This window comes from Alexandromys fortis, unplaced genomic scaffold (genome assembly GCF_014885135.2).
Source record: "Alexandromys fortis isolate MF-2015 unplaced genomic scaffold, M_Fortis_MF-2015_v1.1 scaffold_3, whole genome shotgun sequence".
Taxonomy (NCBI): domain Eukaryota; kingdom Metazoa; phylum Chordata; class Mammalia; order Rodentia; family Cricetidae; genus Alexandromys; species Alexandromys fortis.
The window spans coordinates 10244888-10264536 of record NW_026067909.1 but is presented as its reverse complement, the minus strand read 5'-3'; the positions used below and the strand labels follow the sequence as shown (position 1 = coordinate 10264536).

The 19649-nt window shown below is 54.2% G+C and overlaps 1 protein-coding gene across 7 annotated transcripts in view; it reads right to left on the bottom strand.

The window, feature by feature from the left end:
- The window catches only part of Brsk2 (BR serine/threonine kinase 2), a 50574-nt gene that overhangs the window by 5063 nt on the left and 25862 nt on the right, over positions 1-19649 (bottom strand). For 5 of the 7 annotated variants that reach the window (XM_050137830.1, XM_050137832.1, XM_050137826.1 and 2 more), the window contains exons 2-16: positions 15526-15620; positions 14349-14434; positions 12881-13021; positions 12540-12656; positions 11965-11998; positions 11740-11808; positions 11473-11619; positions 10148-10179; positions 9686-9850; positions 9402-9499; positions 9178-9328; positions 5308-5368; positions 4326-4533; positions 3915-3963; positions 639-762 (exon numbers count right to left, since the gene is read on the bottom strand). In XM_050137830.1, the coding sequence (XP_049993787.1) occupies positions 639-762; positions 3915-3963; positions 4326-4533; positions 5308-5368; positions 9178-9328; positions 9402-9499; positions 9686-9850; positions 10148-10179; positions 11473-11619; positions 11740-11808; positions 11965-11998; positions 12540-12656; positions 12881-13021; positions 14349-14434; positions 15526-15620 (1577 nt within the window). Of the gene's footprint in view, positions 1-638; positions 763-3914; positions 3964-4325; positions 4534-5307; positions 5369-7183; positions 7250-9177; positions 9329-9401; positions 9500-9685; positions 9851-10147; positions 10180-11472; positions 11620-11739; positions 11809-11964; positions 11999-12539; positions 12657-12880; positions 13022-14348; positions 14435-15525; positions 15621-19649 lie in introns of all 7 variants that reach the window. The other 2 variants (XM_050137831.1, XM_050137828.1) reach the window with 1 other exon arrangement.

Below are 19649 nucleotides of genomic sequence, written 5' to 3'. Positions count from 1 at the left end.
GATGGATGACCATAGAAAAGATGTCTTCCCTGAGCAAAAGTCAGTGCACTGAGTCCTGAGTGGGAGGTCCAAGCGAAGGAAAGTCCCAGAGAGGCCTAGCCCAGCATAAGGCAGCCCCAATTCTGAGGTTACTCTGGGAGTCCATATCCTGGCTGGAAAGTCTCATCTCCAGTCTTTGGGTCCCTTTCTGCTTCTCAGAACCTAGAGATGCTCATGTTCTCTGAGAACCTCAGCCTCTTCAGGAAGTTTGGGGGCCACTGGAGGTCACAGACTTCAAATAAAGAAGTAGTATGAGAAACAGACTCTGGGCTTCAAGATGTTAACTGAGTGTTATCAGAGTCCACACAGATCCCTCAGGGGTCACAGTGTCTTTCAGATTCACATGGCCACCTGTGTTTTACCCTCAGTCTCAGGGAGGCTTCACCTGAAGACCAGCACACCCTAGCCATAGAGAGCTCCCCATTCCCAGAGGTGCTGTGCAGTTCCCAGCAGGCTGAAAGCCTAGGCAGACAGTGGTGGTCCTGACAGACGCACATAAGGACAGGTGGGTGCCCAGAGTTAATGTGAATGAGAGGTCCTGTGTTCTGCCTGGAAGCTGGGCCCATGGGTGAGGGTGGTTGACTCTGCCGTAAACTTACCGACAGGAAGGCATGGACGATGTCAGCCTTGATGGAGCTCAGGGGCTTGTCCTTGATCACCACAAAGATCTGTTCCTCCTTCTCCAGGTTAATGAAGTTCCCGAACCATGATTTCTTGGCCAGCCTAGGCAGAGCAGAGGCTCCAGTGATGAGAGTGTGATGCCTGGTCTGCTCCTGTAACCCCCATAGGGGCTAGGGCAGTAGATCCTCCCTGCAGAGCAGCGCTGAAGCTTCCAGCAGCCCAGAACAGCTCTGTAGCCCCAATGCTAATAACCACACCACTCCTAACTCCACAGTCCAACACCAAGGGCATCCCCAACTCTAAAACTTAACCCACAAACAAAACCTAACCAAATACCTTTCACTGTAACAATAAACCAAAATCCTTAACCATAACCAAACTCTCCTAACCAAAACCCCCAACTTTTTCCCAGCATCCATAACCTAGACCTATATCCCAGCCTGAACCCCATGTCACTAACCCAGACCTCATGTTTTTTAACATGGACCCCTTGTCCCAAACTTTACCCTACAACTGTAACCCCAATCCTATGTCCTTCACCATAAATCCACCCCAACACCAAACCACACATCCTTGACTCCTACAGAGATGTCTGAGTGGCACTTGCTAGACATTCCACTGGGTAGAGTAGGGGATAGGGGAATGTCTAGGTCTCACCCTTTTGGGTCCCTAAATTTTGGAGAAGCCTGCTTTCCAACTTCCTGGCAGAAATGCTCCCAGTTTGTTGCAAGCTGGTGCATGGTACAGAGTCTGGTAGGGTTCTCTGGGGTGAGGTAAAGATTATGTGGTTCCACACCGCAGCGTGTAGAATAAGATCCATGGCAGACCTTAGGGTCAGTTAGAGAAGGGCCTGCCCATAGCTCCTATTGCCACAGCCTCATCTAGGTCTAGCACCCATCGCCCACCTGAATACAGGACTTGTTTTCCTCCCATGGTAGCTTGGCCTAATGCTAGGCTACCACTCCACTGCTGCCCAGCTGTCTGGCAGGATACAGCAGTACCACCCCAGCTCCACTGCGACACTCCTCACTGCATACACCGTCTCCCAAGTTGTGAATACTTTAGTCTGAAGTATTCAGCTCCTGGGGCTGGGAATATCAGTCCAGGGGACAGAAGGCAGATATCAAGCTTCCCAGTCTCACCTGCACGGTCCCACCAACTAATAATGTGCATCGAAGCTCTTGCCACCAACAGCTGCAGAGACGGCAGCCCACCCCACCACCATGGGCAACTAGAAGATTCTTTCATAGCCTTAGAGACCACCACAGCCTACTGACACTGGCTTGCAGCCTTGAGACCAGAAAGCAGAATGCCCGGTCAAGTCATTGCTAGATGCCTGTTCAAGAGATCCTAGGGGAGGCTGAGCTGTAGGCTATCTCATGGCAACTCCCAGTCAACATAGTCAGGGAGACTTCCAGCTGCCTGGTACGGCTGCAGTGGGGGCACAGTCAGCATCCCCAGTCAGATGTACCCCTGTACCAGTAACTCAGAGAGTCTAGAAATAGGGAATGGCCAGAGAAGCACTGGTGTCCAAGGACAGTGTTAGCATGTGGCCAGCATGAACAGGAATATCTATGCTGGGCAGCATGGAGCCTCTGTTAACTTGGCTGGGTATAGGTTTTTCTGGCTGTGTGACTCCCCGCTTCTTTTGCCTCTGTGGCAGAAACAGACCTCCAGCCCCTCCATGCTTCTGTTGTCAGTTCTGGGTGTATGTGTCCCTCATGTAGACTCTTGTCCCCCTGTACCCAAGGCCTACACCTGGGCCTAGAGACCAGCAGTGCTTGGGATATTTCAGAGCAGCCAAGTGGTTCTAAAAAACACAGGTGGAGTTTCTCATGAAAATCACAGATGCAAGCAGTAATACTTGGCTGATGTGGCACTAGAGGCATGGCCATGACAAAAAAAAAAAAAAAAAAAAGCCAGAGGATCAGAGGGGATTGCGTGGTCCAGGGTGACACTGCCCACAATAGTGCTCTGGTGTCCATATTGCTGGGCCTAGATGCTAACCTGGGCACACAGAGTTCTGGGTGTGGGCCATAAAGGTGCATGAGAGAAGGACCTACATCAGTAGGTAAAAACCATTCAGCTAGGTGGGCCCCAGCTTGCCAGCTAAAGGGAAAGAGAAAGGCTTTGGAGGAGAGAATTCTATAGATTGCTGTAGCTCCCATGGCTTCCAGCCAGCCAGCCTGACATGGACAACCAAGGGAGTCAGTTCCTGAGATACCTTTCCTCTCCTCTCCCAGTTATAGTTCTGTGGAGGCTCATGACCAGTGAGGGGCTGGCTGGTGACAAAAAATGAGGGTGCTAAGCTCTTCTGAACCACTGTGCAGGGCTTGGGGATGGGGGTGTGGGGAAGCTTCCAAAGGGTCTTGATCAAGGAGGTGGTGGAAGACCAAGGCTTTCTCCTTGGACTTAAGCTACTGTCACAGATTTTCTACTTTTCTTAAAAAAAAAAAAAAAAAAAAAGTATTTCTAAGCAGATCTCTAAGACCTTTGATCAGAGCAACTAAAAGGCCTAACCTAGACAAAAATGGTCCTGTGCTCCAGAGCCTCAGGGCAGTTGTGGTTATGGAGCCTCTGACCTCCACCTGGCCAAAAAGCCTGCGCAGTGATTACCTCTGCAGACGCTGCTCCCAGTGGGTTAGCACACAGCAAGCAACCTCCCTCGGGTCCTTACTGAGTGCTGGCAACACAACTCTTCTCTGGCCACTCTGTGAGGTTGTATGGCTACAACGATCTATACCATGCTCCCCATCTCAGTCATATGGCATTTTCACGCTTTCACACCAGTAGCTACCAAGGAAGTGACTACTGGGAGGCCACTGTTAAAGAAACAAAGAAGCCACACCGTACAGGCATTTTGTGTTTGTAGGGTGGCAACACTGGGCCCACCTATTATACTCCCTTTCCTCCAGCTGAAGGCCAGGGGTACTCTGCCTGTCCCAGGCCTCTGCCAACTCCCCATCCCCACAAGCATCACAGGTCGACCCCGTTTCTCCTTGTGTCCAAACCATCCCTATGACCCCTAATAGTCCTAGGAAGTCCAAGGCACAGTCACTAGCCCCTAGCCAACTTCAGATGCCTCTGATCAGAGTTAGGACATGTCCTGCCATTGGCATTCCTCATGTGGACAGGACCTAAAGTTCATAAAAATTCACGGGCTAAAGCAAGCCCGAGGGGTTCAGGCCAGAGACCACTGCCCAGTGGAAAGATCCTAGGTCCCTCTCTCACCAGCCTCAGGCAAAGCCACTTACTCTGGAGAGGACTCTGGGGTCAGGTTGGACATCTCCTCTGGCGTGGGAACTGTGTACAGGAAAGGACAAGGGCAAGGTTGGTGAGAGCTGCAGATTGTACCCATTTTGCCCCTGGCCCAGTGCGCTGTCCATGCTCTGGTGCTGAACCCCCACTGTGCCTCTCCAGGCCCCAGCTGAGCAGAGAACTGGCCAGGCCAGGCCTGTAGACTTCCTGACTACCCAACAGGCCTCGCTGAACATAGCTGCTGCTCAGATGACAGAATGGGGCCTGGGACAAGTGAGGGCACAGGACAGACGTGGAGACTTGTGGAGAGGCCCATAGAGCTGCCAGCTGCAGGCACACTCCATCTCAGCTGTGCACGACCTCCTATGCAGATCCTACCACCTAACCGGCCCCATATCTGTGCTAACCTTGCAATTTCCGGCGGTGGAAACGAGGTGAGCCCAGGAAGCTATTCTTGATGGAGTTGAGCCGTGTCCGCCAGGGCACCCCTCCAACACTAGGACTGGATGGTGGTGTGGGGTTTGGTGTGCCAGCTGGGCTCTCCTTTGGCGTGTGGACAGGCGTCCCTTTGGGGGTAGGAAGGGGACTACCCCTTGGTGAGGGGTGAGGGGTCACCTGTATGGTGGGGACAGATTTGGTGTTTGATTCAGTCCCAGTTGGCAGGAGCCGAGCAGGGGCCGGCAGGGTGGGGGGCCCAGGGGACAGGGCCAGTGGAGAGCCAAGGCTGGCTCCAGGAGGCCGGGTCTGGGTGCAGGCCGGGAGCGGATTGGACTTGGTGCCCTGCAGTGGCTTGTCAGTCAGCTTGGCCTTGCACGGCAAGGTCTGAGTCTTGGGGTTGGGCCGCAGGGCGGCCTGTGGAGAGAGGATGTGTCCAGGCCGAGAGGTGCTCCGACAAGCTTCGGGCTCCGAGGAGGTGGCCGGGGAACAGGCCACATAGGGAAGCTCAGGGGGCAGAGGGGGCAGGACAAATTTCCTAACAGGCTACAGTGGCGCAGAGTAGGGGCAAGAGGGGTGCCGCGAAGTGGAGCCCATGCACCCCCCCGCCCCCATCCACATGCACACACAGCAGCCAGGACCAGCAAAATCATTCAAGCAGGACCCCAAGCAGGACCAGAGGGAGGGGGCAGGCAAGGGAAGGGTTTGCCACAAAATAAAACAAGTGACACACAAGAAAACGGACAACACAGAACAAAAGAACATGCAGTTAGCCAGAGCCCAGCACCAGAACAGCAGCCAGGAGGGTGCCCGCAAAGGATGCCTGTGTGCAAGGCAGGGACGGGGGCCTCTTCCCAGTCTGTGGAGGCCCTGTTCCCCACCCCGGGTACTTTGGCTGGGGTTCCTTTTATTTCCTGAGGCTAGCCCTGAGACTTAGGTGGGTTAGTCACTCACCCGAGGACTGCTGAGAGGACTCGTAGAAAGGCCTGAGGAGGCGCCGCTGATGGAGCGAGACCTGGGGGTGCAAAGCAGAGTGCTGATTCAGCAGAAGGCTCCGGGTTCCTGTCCCCTAGGTGGCCTTTTCAGGAGGCTTGTGGTCCTGGCCCAGAGCTCCAAGGCTCCTACCATGCCCAGGAGGGTTTCTGGAGGCACAGCTGTGTCAGGGATCATTCTGCTGACCTTGGTAGTCACCACCAGTATGCAGCCAAGGTTCCTGGGGTTCCTTCCCACTCAGACAAGCCACCCACCAGCGACCCCAGCCCAGGCACAGGAAAAGGTACTAAGGGGCTCTCAATGAAAGTCCACAGACACTGTGTGGACAGAGGTGCAAGGACACACAATGGAGGATTCCCACGAACTAGATAGAACTTCATGCATTCTGTGATCCTGGCACCCAAGACCAGCCTCTCCAAGGCTGTACTGTACACCGTCCAGTATGTGGCTTGCTACCTGGGCACTTGCTCGGTCCTTTTACATCCACAGCTACCCACAAGAGAAGCCCAGGGCCATCCCACAGCCTTCATCTCAACCCACTATTACCCCACTGGACTGAAGACCTGGCCTGCAAATAGCTAGGGGCAGGTGCTAGCCCAGCGTGTTCATTTCTACACGGGTGAATTGCTGCCCTTCAGGTCAGAGACCAGGACTTCCTTCCAGCTCACCATGAAAGGACACAAAAGCACTGGTTAACCCTTGGCAGTGGGACCTGCCATCTTTGGAGGGAAAAGTGAGGATGGGATGCAGCCACAGGAGAAAAGAGGACAGAAGAGCCCTAGACCAGCCTGCACTGCTCTGGCCTGCCCACCACGAGCCAAACCATACACAGTGGGTCTCTGGTCCCACCTGGGCAACTCTAATCTCTATTGGTTTCTTGCCAGCTCCTAGAGCACTTGTGACCAGAGCCAAGTGTCCATGATCTCCAAGTCTCTCCCCCCACTGCTAAAGGAGCCCAAGAAACAATGGAGACCTATGGTCAGGGCAGCATGCCTGGGTCAAAGTGGTACCAGGCTCCCCACTGGGACAAAGGTCCAGGTGTACAGCTAGGAGCCAGGCTCTGAGAAGATGGAGATGGCCATACCAGGAGATGGGAGAGGGGATACAGGCACGAGCAGTGAGGCCTAGGCTTTGATCCCACCATGGCAGATAGGAGCACATTGCTGGGCACAAGGGAAGAGGGAAGCTGAGGCATAAGCATGGGAGCCATATCAACCTCTCCTCGGTTCAGCAATGCTGGAGTTGAGCTGCAGTTTGTCCGAAGTAGGAAAGATGACTCCAGCCCTGAGGACAGCCAAGTGGGCAAGAGGCAAGCAGGAAGGGGCACAGGCAGGTACAGGGATAGTGTGCTACTAAACAGGATGTGGCCCAGCCAATCAGCAGCATGAGTGGGCAGTAGATGTTACTGGCCTGCAGTCACCTGTCAGGGGCATGGGACACTTAGCCACTTAATCTAACTGGCCAGTCCTTGGAGCAAAAACATCCAAGGCCACTTAGACAAAAGAGTGACAGAGGTGGCAGGCCTATACCCAAAAGGCAGATAGTTCTGTTCAGGGTGCAGGGTTGTGCCCCTGTGCTGGCCCTATGCAAACCTGGAGTATGTGGCCCTCTGCTTTGGGCTGGCCATGGGCCTTGCCCCAGTAACCCCACCCTTCCTTGACTCCTCATAGCTGGCCAGGCTTTTCCCCTGACCTGCTGGATGGTTCCATTCCCAGAAAGGAGAGGTGGAAGTGTCTGTCAGTAAGCCCTGCCTCCAGGCCCGCCTCTGTCTGCCTGGCTCAGGCAGGAATCCTGCATCTGGGGCTGGGAGGACGGGATGGATGGGCAGGGTGTATACCTGTCTTCTTTGCTGAATTGGGGATGGGCTTCAGCGATATCCAGGCTTTTACTGAACACTGCTTTACTATAGCAGGAACAAAGCGAGAAAACAGAAGTTACTGCCCTGGCCACACGCACGCAGGTCAGCTGCTGGGCCATGTGCTGCCTGGCCACACCGAGCAAGCCCTCCAAGCATGGCCCGCCAACCCCAGGCCACTTTAAGGAGATGAAGAGAGAGGAAGGGGACAGGAGCCACAGCACAGCCTGCCCTGGTGACCTTTTGGGTAGGGAGGCAGCCAAGCTTAGAGATATCTACACTCACCACCAGCCACAGGATCCCATGTCCCAACCAGTGGTCCCATCAGAGCCCAGTGTCAAATGGCAAAACCAGAGCATAAGCAGGCCAGATGTGCCAGGACAAGGACCTTCCAGATTCCCTTGGAGACAGCCACCACCCCACTGATGGGCCCACCCTGTAGCACCCAGGGTGCTATTAGGCCTAGAAGGTGTATTAGAAGCCAGGGAAGCTCACTCAGGCTTTAGATGCTACTGGCCCTCAGCTACCCTTTGGGGTTCAAGGGAGGCCAGGGAGAGGCAACCATCTCTTGAGTAGATGGTGTGCGCTAGAGCTACTGGGAGAGTCCTGATGAGGTGAAGCATATCCACAAGAGGCAGAATCCCAGAGAAGGGCTAGGTAAGAGCATGGCCAAGAGGGACCCTTGTCGTCCCGCCTTGTTGCCAGAAGCTGAGTGACTGTGTGGCCTGCCTGGCTGGAAAGTTGGAAGAAGTTTCTCAAGGAGTGAAACTTTGAGGCTAGAGCCTGAGTCCGCCCAGATCCATGGGGAGGACCTAGCAGGGCAGAAATACCTGCACACGAAAGTCAAGGCAGAGGACGCTCTATCTTGATGACTACCTAGCCGCCTCATGGCTCCCAGTTCCTGACAAATTCAGGGGCAGACCTGGCCTGCTTCAGCACACAAGCTCCCAGCAGGAAGAATGAGCAGTGGGTGCTGTGTGCAGAGTCCAAGGCTGACCTCTGCTGGCAAGGCCTGTGGGATCTCCCAGCTCCGGGTCTGTTCACAGATGACCAAAACCCCACTCAGCCAGGGCAGACTTTGCAGGCTCTAAGTGCCCTTCTACTCATCTCTCTCCTGAGTTATACATCTTGCCCACAACACTGCTACTGGCTACCAGGGAAGCTCTGATAGGCAGGGGGCTCTGAACAAAGCTGTAACACACCACAGCCCAGCTCAATACAGATCAGAGGCAGCCAAGCACCAGGGAGGGACAAGCCTGCAGATCAAGGGGCTCTGAACATAGCTGTACCATATCACAGCCCAGCTCAAACAAGAACAGCCCAGCCAGGTACAGCCCAGCTCAGCCTAGTCCAGTCCACCCCAGCTCAGTTCAGCCCACTACAATTTATTCCAGTCCAGTTCAGTAATGCCCAACTCAACTCAGAAGACTCCCCAGCTTAGTACAGGCAAGACAGCTCAGTACAGATCAGTTCATTCCAGTCTAGCTCAGCTCAGCCCAGATCAGATCAGCTAGTCCAGTTTAGTCTAGGGCAGCCCAGCTCAAACCAGACCAGACCACTTCGATCTATCCCAGCTTAGCTTAGTCCAGGCCAGCACAGCTCAGTCAAGTCCACCCCAGCTCACCCCAGTCCATTTCACAATAGTCCAGCCCAACTCAGTCCAGTTCAACTGAGTCCAGTATAGCCCAACCCAGCTCAATTGAGAACAGTTCAGCTCAACCTAACCCAGTTCAATCCAGTTCAGTCCAGTCCAGTCCAGCTTAGTCAGATCAGTCCAGTGCAGCCCAGTTCAGCCCATGCAGTCAGCCAGCATGCTTAGCACAGTGAACTCCAGCCCAGTCGAGTGGCCTCAGTCCAGATCCCAGGGACAGTGGACAGAGACAAGCAAGGCCAGACTAAGGGTAGGAGGCTAAGAACCTGATGCTACCCTGGCCAGGGCAATAGGAAGGAGGCTTGGGCCCCAGGCAGGCACATACCTCTGGCCGTGCTGGGCCATTTCAATGGCCCTCCGTGCAGGCACCGGGGAGCCACCATCTGTTACACTGAGCACTTCCATGGACTTGCGCTCAGGTCGTCGCTTCCCATGCCGGTTCAGCATCGGGGAGTCCACACGCTTCCGGGGAGGGTCTGTGTGCAGACTGAGGTCAGGCTGCGCCAAAAGCCAGGAATAAGGGCACAGGGTGGGCTGGAAGCTTTGTACCTATCTCATTCCTGGGAGGCAGGTCCTCATCCTCATGGCTGGGATACCGTTCTTTCCGGTCCAGGAGGAGGAAATAGATCATCTTTTCCTGATTCTCCCTGCAGCAGGTGAGAGGTGCCAAGAAGGTGGGCATATGGTGACATGGAATACCTGACAATGGCCCTGTAGGAACTCTGGCTGTGGTCACCTGCCTGGGACAGTCCACAGGGATGCTCCCTAGAGAAGCTAGAACTTGGGGCATGAAGTCCAGTGACTAAACCAGCCCTACCCCCACTCCAACATACTCCTCAGATAGCAGGTCCTGCAGCAGCTTGTTGCGGTCTCGGAAGCAGCCCAGCGAATGCATGCTATCCAACACATCAGGGTCAATGTCTTCCAGGCTGGGCAGTGAGCGGATCTGAACCTTGCGTGGGATAGGTTGTTCCGGCTCTGGCTCATTCTTGCCACCTCTGTGGACAACAGGGCACCCAGCAGCAGTCACTCATTTCTGGCCTATTCTGAAGCCATTCCACCCACCCTGAAGTGGCCAGAAGGGTGAGAGATCACCCTCACGTGAGCCCAAGTCCTGCTGCTGTCCCTGCACCCAGCCCTGCAGACCTCCTGTATCCTGCTACAGCCGCTCAGGGAGGTGGAGAGTGAGGCTAGGGCAGCCCCCGAGCTGGCTGGCACCCTCCCCCCTTCCTAGCAGGCCCTGCAGGCCACAGCAACAGGCAAAGCAGGCGTTAGTGGGCAGAGAAGCTACTTACATATACCATATGTGTTTCTGAATGTGCTCTAGCTACAAGGAAAGAGAAACAGGGGGTTAGTACCAGGGGGAGCCCACGTTAGGAGGTAGGGGGCCAGAGCGGGAGAACAGGAGAAGGCAGGGCAGGGGCTGCATTCCCAGAGGCCCAGGCCAGCATCCCTACCCCTGCCCCACCCCAGATGCAGAGGAAATAAAGCCAGGGAAAAAGAGGCTGGGGGTCAGGGGTTCATGGAGAAGAGAGGCAAGGAAGCAAGCAGCGCCCTGGGACACCTGTCCTGCCTGGCTGGGCCCTCCCAGATCAGAGGGCATGAGTGAGGAACCAGTCCAGGAGGCAAAGCCAGGCGGCTGGGAGGGGCTGGGTGCAGGTGCGGGCAGGAGGCTGAGGTAGCCCACTACACCTTTCTCTCCATCCTGACTCAGAGACAGGGATAACTAGATTTGTGGGAGGGGGCAGATGATATCTATTCTAGAAAGGCCAGCCCACAGTGCACCTTGCTTCCTTTACATGGGCAGATGCTGTGTGGTTCAAAACCAACTGCTGGGGCTTCCCTCACACCTTTTCCCACCTCATAGCTGATGGAGCTGTGAGGCTTACACTGCCAGAAGGTATTCCACAAGGATGTCAGAGGGCAGGATGGCAGTAAAGGGGAACAAACTCTCAACCACTCACAGGCTCCCAAAGATTTGGCAGAGTCCACCCACACACACACACTTGGGCGCACACACAGCTGTGTACAGATAACACAAACAGGCATCTTACACACCTATGCACATTTGCACCCACATACTGGTGTGTATAGATGACATACACCTGAGGACTCGCCCTGCACACAGCTGGGCACATGCTTCCCAAGCTGGGCATATACTCTCCCTCACAACAGCTGGTAACAGCCCCCCAACACACACCTAGATACATACAACTATATGTGTAAATAACACACACATGGGTTCACTCACCCTACATGTAGCTGTGCAGTCTCACACACAGCTCCCCCATATACACCTAGGCACACATGCTAGCAAACATGGATCCACGCTGGCTCATATCCACCTGGCGTGACACAGAGACTCACCACTGTGCATGTGGCATGCCTGCAGTACACACACAGGCGCAGGTGGGAAGCCCCACCCTCAGAGACATTTTTCTCCCTAAAGTGCCCAGGAGCAAGTGCTAGAGATGGAAGCTTGGCCCCACCAGGACAGAGCTGTCTGAGGAAAGGACAGGTCCAGAGATGGTGTGAAGAAGGGGCAACAGGAATGCGCAGGGCCTGGCTCCCCGTGGGTACCCAAGTTCTGGCTAGGGCAGAGGAATTAAGCAGGACGCACCGTGAGGCGCCGAGCTGCATCCACCTCAATCATGCCACGCAGGAGACTCTGGCAGTCTGGTGGGATAAAGTGTGGCATGTGGAACACGCCACGCTTGACCTTCTCCAGCAACTGCCGCAGGTTGTCATCGTCGAAAGGCAGAGCCCCCTGTGGGTAAGCAGGACAGCAGGATGACATTCATCATGGGGAGGTAGCATAAGAGGAGGGAAGGAAGAGAGGATGTGGGGAGCAGGGGGAGTGCAACAAGGTGAGGTGAGTGGGGCTCACCACCAGCAAGGCGAACAGGATCACACCACAGCTCCACACATCTGCCTTGCGGCCATCATACTTTTCGCCCTGTGGGAGGAGGGCAATGCCAGGTGTTGGCAATATGCAGAGTGGGGCTATCTAGTGGGGGGGGGGTGGGTCTGAGAAAGGCGGCTGAGCTGTGACTCGCTCAGCAGTAGCAGGATAAGGGGCCCTTCCACCACAGGGACCCCAGTGGCTGCTTACCCGAATCACTTCCGGACAGGCATAGTGTGGGGATCTAAGGGCAAAACAGCAGGTCAGGGGGCAGGAGGCCAGGGTGGACAGCCCATATCTTTACACCCTCCCTGAGGCTTTCTCCACATGAGTCCTGCCCTAGGAAGCCTGCATGTGAGGTCCACAGGCCATGGCTGGGCTGGCCCCAGAAGGATGAATGACTTTGAGACCAAGTCGTCCAATCTAAATACCCTGTATGCTCTGGTAGAAGACAGAGGTCTGGAGCCTGGGGACTCAGGCCTGCCTGCCCATCTATCCAGACCCAGGAGAGAAGGCCCAGAAAAAATGTTTCCCCAGATCCTACCACTGAAAGAAGATGCTGGGGCCAGACAGAGTCCCCACATGCCTACTATAAGGACAGGGGTCCTGTCTTCTGCCCCCAGTCCAGCTCTAGTGCTGGGAGAAAGTCCTTGGGCTTCCCACTAAAATGTCCTGTCGCTCTGCAGTCACAGGCCGGTCTCAAAATGTGTCCAGACTGGGCAGCAATGGCTGTGATGTCTGCCCCCAGGGCTATGCCTTGGGCCTGTGGGGCACCTGTCACTCACCCACAGCTGGTCTCCAGCAGGCTGTCTCCCACCTGCAGGGATGCCATGCCGAAGTCTGCGATACGAATGTTGTTTCTCTCATCCAGCAGCAGGTTCTCTGGCTTCAAGTCTCTATGGCTGGGGAGTAAGACTCAGGTGAGCCTACATGCAGTTCTCCATGCGGCCCCCTTCCCCACTGCAACTCCCTGACAGGGACCGCTCCCCTTTCCAAACTCCTGAGATGTTCCCCTGTCCTCCATAGGGACGAAGCCTGAGTGGGCTCCTGGCAGCCTTTCAATGCCCATAGGAACCCCACTGCCCTCTTGAGATGCAGGCCTGACCCAGCCTGGCCTGGCTCGCACCATATGGAGTGACTGTGGCAGAAGTCCAGTGCAGAGATGATCTGCCGGAAGAACTTGCGGGCTTCCTTGGGGGTCAGCCGTCCCTTCTTCACCAGGTAGTCAAACAGCTCCCCCCCAGACACATGTTCTAGCACCAGGTATCTGCGGAATGGGGCAGGGGAACATCAGTGCCAGCATCATGGCCTGATACATAGCCCCTGCCTGCCCTCCTGCTATCTAGTCAAAGAAGCCTGGTGCAGGGCTCAGAGCAAGGCCTTAGGAGGGCCCATGCAGGATACCTGCTGTGGCTCCTGGTGGCTCTCACACCAGGCAGCTGGGTCCCAGTGAAGACCATATGGAACCCCTGGAGCTGGGCAGAGGGTTAGGTGTGGAAAAGGCAGAACAGAGTGAGGCTGACCCAGCAGGGCCTGCCATCTCCTCCCTGCCCAGTTTCCATCAGTCCCTTAGAGTGGTTTCTGTGGGGGAAGTGAGGATAACTGGAGAATGACATCCCAGTCCCCTAGCATCTTAGCTATATAATAGGACTCAAGAAGTGACCAAGAAGATGCAGGGGCTGCAGGGGATATGGTCTGATGGGGAGGCAAGACCTCCGAGGGAGGGAACAATGAGCAGCCAGTAACACAGACGGGAGCTATCTCATGTGGTGACAGGCATCAGTGGTACTGGACAGAAACCCAGGCTGGGATGGGGACCTTCCGAGACGTCAGCTGACCTGGGGTCCCAAGCCCTGTAAGCGATCCTTGTGGGATCTAGTAGGAGTTGGGGAGGCAAAGCAGATCATACAGCGGAGCCACACTGGGACCAGCATTGGGGGATACAGTGGCAGAGGCTCAGCACTGCCTCAGCAGAGCCCCTCCCCAGGTCCCTCCTGCCTGTCATGGAGGTCCAGGATTATCAACTGCCCAACCCCCAGACTTGTGGAGGCTGACACTCTGCTCACTCCCACCACACAGCCTCAAAAGGGCCAAAATAAGCTTTTCTTCCCTCAAGGTGCTTCCTGTCAGGTATTTGGTCAAACTCACCCTTCATGCAATGCCCAATCTGCATCACTCATGGCCCTGCTTGCTGGCCTCCTAATGACCCTGGCAAGCTACAGCTCCACCCTCTCCCCAGGCTGTCTCACAGGGTCTGGGCCTTGCAGGGCAGTGGGAGGTGGAGACTAATGTATCCCCACCCTATTCAGTAGGGGGTAGTATTAGGAGGGAACAAGCTCTACTGGCCCTAGACCCTGGATTCTCCTCCAGGGAAGCCCTTCCCATTGTTGCCCTCAAGTTAACAGTGTGGGGATCCCCAGGAGCACCAGCCACAGCCTGGTAATGAAACTGTCGCCACTGTGGCTAAGGCTGAGAGCCCCTCCTCCGCCGGATGGCAACACTGACACAGCCAGCTCTCCAAGCACAAGAGCAGCCTGGGCCTCTGCAGCCACCCACCCTGGCCTCCCCAGCTCTCCAGGCCCAGCAATACCTACAAATATTTTTTGTTTTCATAGACGTCATGCAGCTTCAGGACATGGGGATGCTCGATGAGCTTCAGGATGGCAATCTCTCGCTCCACCTGCAGAGAAACCATGTCACTGCCCTGCAGCCGACCACGGCCCACTCAACAGGCCCTGCAGTGGCCTACATGCATTGTTTCCCAGGGTTATAGCATTGCATTTGGGGCTGAGCTCTGGAGAGAAGCAATATCTGCAGTTTGGATCTTGCTATCCCAGATGCCAGGATAAACGCCTTGGGCAGGGGTTCTGCATAAGCTGGCAGTGGGGACCAGGACAGAGCTGCAGATGAGTGTGCTGTGTATATGTGTAGGGGGCTGCTTGTGTGTACAGGGGATGTATGCACCTGCACATGCAGGGTGTGGAACTGTATGGCAGGCCCTGTGTAAAAACACAGGTCCCTCTTCTATAGGCTGCACGATGTCACTGTTCTTAAAAGTGAAGGTAGAGTCTGATTCTGAGCTTAAGCCTAGAACTCTGATGAGCATAGCTTTGCTCAGTCATCTTGGCCCCATATAGGTAACAGCAATGAGAAGCTATTAATAGGCACTAACCTCTCATAGGCCTCTCTATCCTTAGAGTCTTTAACCCCCATATGATCCAATGGGTATAATGTCCACAGTACCAAAACCCTGCCCTTTACCTCGGGACCCCTGTGCATTGGATATATCCATCCAGTGTATCTCCAGTTCAAAACTGATCAGCCCACCAATGCCCCAAACCCTCCGCTCCACCTAAGCTGTTGTCTTCTCTTACAACCGCCACCCATTCAGGTCTCTAAGCTTCTCCACATCGGGAGCTAGAGCTTATCCATCCCTCTTCAAGATAGCCTGGTCCTGGCAGGAGGGGTCTCAGAGGCAAGGGGCACTTCCTCATTCTAATTAGAGGACTGATGTCCAGTCTGCTGCTCCAGTACCACCACTGTCCACTGTAGGACTGCTCTCCGGGATAACACAGTCAAGGCCAAGTGGAATCAATTCTTCCTGAGGATGGAATAGCCCAGGAGCTCATCTGCTATTGCACCAGCAGCAATGGGTAGGATCCCATGGATTAGCAAGAGTGAAAGGTAGGACAGAGGCCACCCACGTCAATCCCAGATACCTAGGCTCATCCCTCCAGGTGGTAACCCTTCTACCCCAGCCTACTGCCTCACCTTCATCAGCACCGACTCACTGAGCTTCTCACGGTTGACAATTTTGATGGCGACCTTCTGGCAGGTGACACAGTGGATTCCCAGCTTCACCAGGCCTGTAGGAGAGAGGCCATACTCTAATCCCAGCACCACTTCATCCCGACCTTAGATAGCAGGGACCACATCCCAACTCCTGACATGCCGTTTCCAAGTCTGTCATATCCTGGCCATTAATCACCTTACCTTGCTCACTCATCAGAATGGATGCATGGGAAAGTGGCTTACTGCACTAAAACCAGATTCCTCCTGAAACCTGAGGTCTTCATGTGCCACTGTCACTGCCCCTGCCCCAGGTCACCAGAGCCCTTCCCCTGGGCCAAGCATATTCCCAGCTGAAGAGACAACATGCTCTGAGTCCAGAGACACTCTGACCTCTAACACAATCTTACTCAAGATGCTTCACCTGCAGACTGTGCCCCAGAGTCCTGTCAGGCCCAGTCCCTCGACATGCTCCCCATGGAGGAGTCTACCATTATGAGGCTGGTGCCCAGAACTGGAGTCTCATGAGGCACATGGATGTTAGGCAGGCTGGAAGAGGTAGCAGAGGTCCTCTCTGGGACCCATGATGGTTAGTGGGAAGCAAACCTGGACCAAGATCTGCAGCCATGAGGCAGAGACTGCTCTTTCCAACTCAGGCTATGTCCAGATACTGCCCCAACAGAATGAGCCACAGCAGGACACATGGAAATAGTGCAGAGCAAAACCAGGGAAAAAGTAATGTAGGGCTAGAGGAAGCATTTCTGATGTGGACAGCTGTCTCCCTTCTCCACAAAGGATTAATTTTCCAATCAAACCAAATCAAAGGGCTCTTGTAAATTGATAAGAAAGCACATATGCCATGCTCATAGACATGTGGATGTATATGCATGTGCATATCTCATGCACATGGCAGTAATATACAAATGGGCGAAAAATGAACACAAAGCAGATATATGTGTAGAAAGACAGTTCATGTTTTGAAGAAGGTCACAACAGAGATGTGGTTTCAGAATGCAGCTGGAGCTGGGGTCCTGGGTATCTAAATGCAGAGCTGAGTTTTCATGATGGGGAAAGCCCAGGCTACCTTGTGAGATCCCAGGCTAAGAGGTGGCCACAGTGGGACACCATAGCCAGGGAAGTCATCTCTGAGGGCTGGCACAGGCTCTGGTGCCTCCTGCTGGCTGTCTTTGATCCAGCACGAATGCCTGTGATTCACACTCAGATGGGGAGAAAGAGAACTAGCCAGGAGGGCAAAGGTACTGATCATCTGATATTATAATTCAGTCACGAATTGGGCTGTGGCACTGGCCAAGGCACTAAGGCGTGAGGTACCTTAGCCAGAAGGTACTCAAGACTTGATTAAAAACTATCCAGTCCCCCAAGAAGACTGCAGGTGCAAGAGAAATGAGGAAGGACAGTATGACAAGTGATAAAGCCTCCTGCCCCAGGATGAAGTACTCTTGCAAACCTAGAAGGCCCACTTGCGGAAGGACAAGGCCACAAGGGCAAAGCAGGAGATGAGCGTGACCCAGAAACAATGTGTCCCCTCAGGAGAGCTCAGAGGACAAAACATGGCTGTTCTGCCCACAGATGGAATAAGAGAAGACTGGCGGGGAGGACAGAGCATGTCAGGCTCCTCAAATGTGTTCCAGGCAGGTAGGCTGTCTTTCGGCTGACTGTATGTATCAGCATGCGAGGGAGAGGGAACAATGGAGTCTCAACAGGAAGAGTTCCATATCTCATCACAATCCAGCTGGCAAGCATACCTGGTAGCCATTTAACCACTAGTGCAGCTAAACCATGAGATGTCCACCAACTGGCCTCATGGGACATGCCGGGCCCTGGCAGATATGGCACTCGCTTCCTCTCTTAGTCCACACCACAGGCACACTCAACCTTATATGGCTATGTGCACACCCATACCTCCCCCATAATGCACTTATGCATATCCAGTCACATACTACGTACATTCCCTTGTCCTCAATGTCACAAACAGATGACATACACATTCAGCCTCCCATGTATGTGCACATACAGCAGAACCCTCACATGGATGGGCACACATACCCACACTCAACACATGTGTGCGCTCATACTCATGCAGCCCTCCAGCCAGACAACAGGCACCATGAGAGACATGTAGAAAAATGTCGTCCTGCCTCAGGAACTGGGAGGACATGGTACTAATATGGAGTGAGCATCAAATAGTAAGAAGACAATGCTGTCATCTCCATCCAGTGTGATTTCCAACGTCTGCCAAACACAGCTGTGTATCAGACACTGTCTCACACTTAGAGGTGGGGAAACTGAGGTTGTGGCATCTACCTAGCTGGCTTTTTAAAAGCCAAGAGGACTAGAACACGGTGTCCCTGAGCCCCAAGTTTTCTTTAGGGGCTTCCTGGGAATATGAGATTATGACCCCTGCTCAGGGAATGAGTGACCAACGAGTAGCTCTAGATGCAGTAGGCTAAGGAGTGGGCAAGCTGTCCTGGAGCCCTCCCTTCTTTCTTCCACTTGCTTCCAGTATGCACAGAAAGCCCATTCCTCATCACTGTATATGGAATATTCCTACATAGCCTAGCATAGCAATGCTTCTCCTTGGTAAGGCTCTCCTGATACTTTACGCTACTCCTTCCCTATCTCATGAGGGAAAATGGGGTCCTGCCTCAGGAATAGGGGCAGATGGGAATCTTCTGGGGTTAGATGTCTGGGTTATGAGCAGTTCTGCTCCTTCCTATTGTGGTGAGTAGGGAGTATGCCTTCAGGAGCCTTGCTATCTGGCCTGCAGCCTCAGGGACAGGCGGCTTTCTGGCGGGAAGCCCATGATCACCCCTCATTACCCAGCCCTCTAAGTTGCTGGGGCTTATTTTCCAATTGTGATTTTATCTCTAATTATTGTCTTCACACAGATGCAGCCTCACATAGAAAAGGAAAGTATACCATGTCACACATAATTACACGGGGCCCTTGCCAGGGTGGGGCTGAGCTGGAAGCAAGAGGAGCCACCAGCTCCAACCGTGCCCTGCTTCTGCAAGGGCAGCAGCAGGTTCAAAGGGACTGGGGCTTCCAAGCCTCTAAAGAGGGTCCCTAGGCTTCTTCCAGTGGTGACTCTGACATGAGTGTGAAGGGTCCAGGCCCCTCTAGAGCTACTCCCACCCACAGGGACCTGGGACTTCTGAGCCTGACTAGGGAATGGGGAAAATAGGCAAATATACAACTATAGTCGGTCAACTCAGGCATTAGGCAGGCCCTGACTGGGACCCCAGTTGCCCAGGTAGCACATGGTGACTGGATTCTGAGCAGTGACCCTCAGTAGAGGCGGAGTCTAAGGACTGTGGCAGAGTGAGGGCAACAGGATGGCCTTCCAAATATACCTGTCCTCTACCCAGCTACACAAAACAGGGGCAAGACACTACCATGTGGGTTGGGCATTTTCTAGGGGGTGTGGAGTAGCAGCTTAGCACTCTGCTTTGCTCTTTGGACTCCAATGACCCCAAAGAATTGCTCAGTTGGGGAGAGGAAGGATCAAGCCTAATTGTGGTTCAAGCCAGGTGATCTTCAAGGATACCCCGGGGATAACTTTGGGTAGTGGAGATGGAAGAGGATGAGGCCACCATTTGGGAGGCAGATCTGGCTCCCTACAAACTTGCAGGTCAAACTTATGGTCAAGTGCCTAAGGGCACTGGACACAGATTAAGATCCAATGCCTCTTCCCTCCTGCCCTGCCATTTCTGGCCTCTCTTATACATCATGATCCTTCTGAAGACCCCAACTGGGCTGAGCCCTGGGAACCATGAGTGCAAAGGCCAGAGAACACGTCTCACTGTCCAGTAACAGCTGCCAGAATAGTCTGCTGCTTGGTGATTTGGATAGTATACACTAGGTAGGTGACAATGTCAGCACTGTAACTCCCAGCACCTCATGCCATAGCAATGGGGTTGGAGAGGCAGAGGTGGCAGTCTACAGATGTTCTGTCCTGAGATAGACAGAACGTCCATTTGGGTGGCAACACCAGTCATGGGTGCAGCATGTGCCTGCATGTCTCATAACTGATGTCCTCCTCAAATGAGGTGCACAATATGTCTGCAGAGGTATCAAGTCAACTG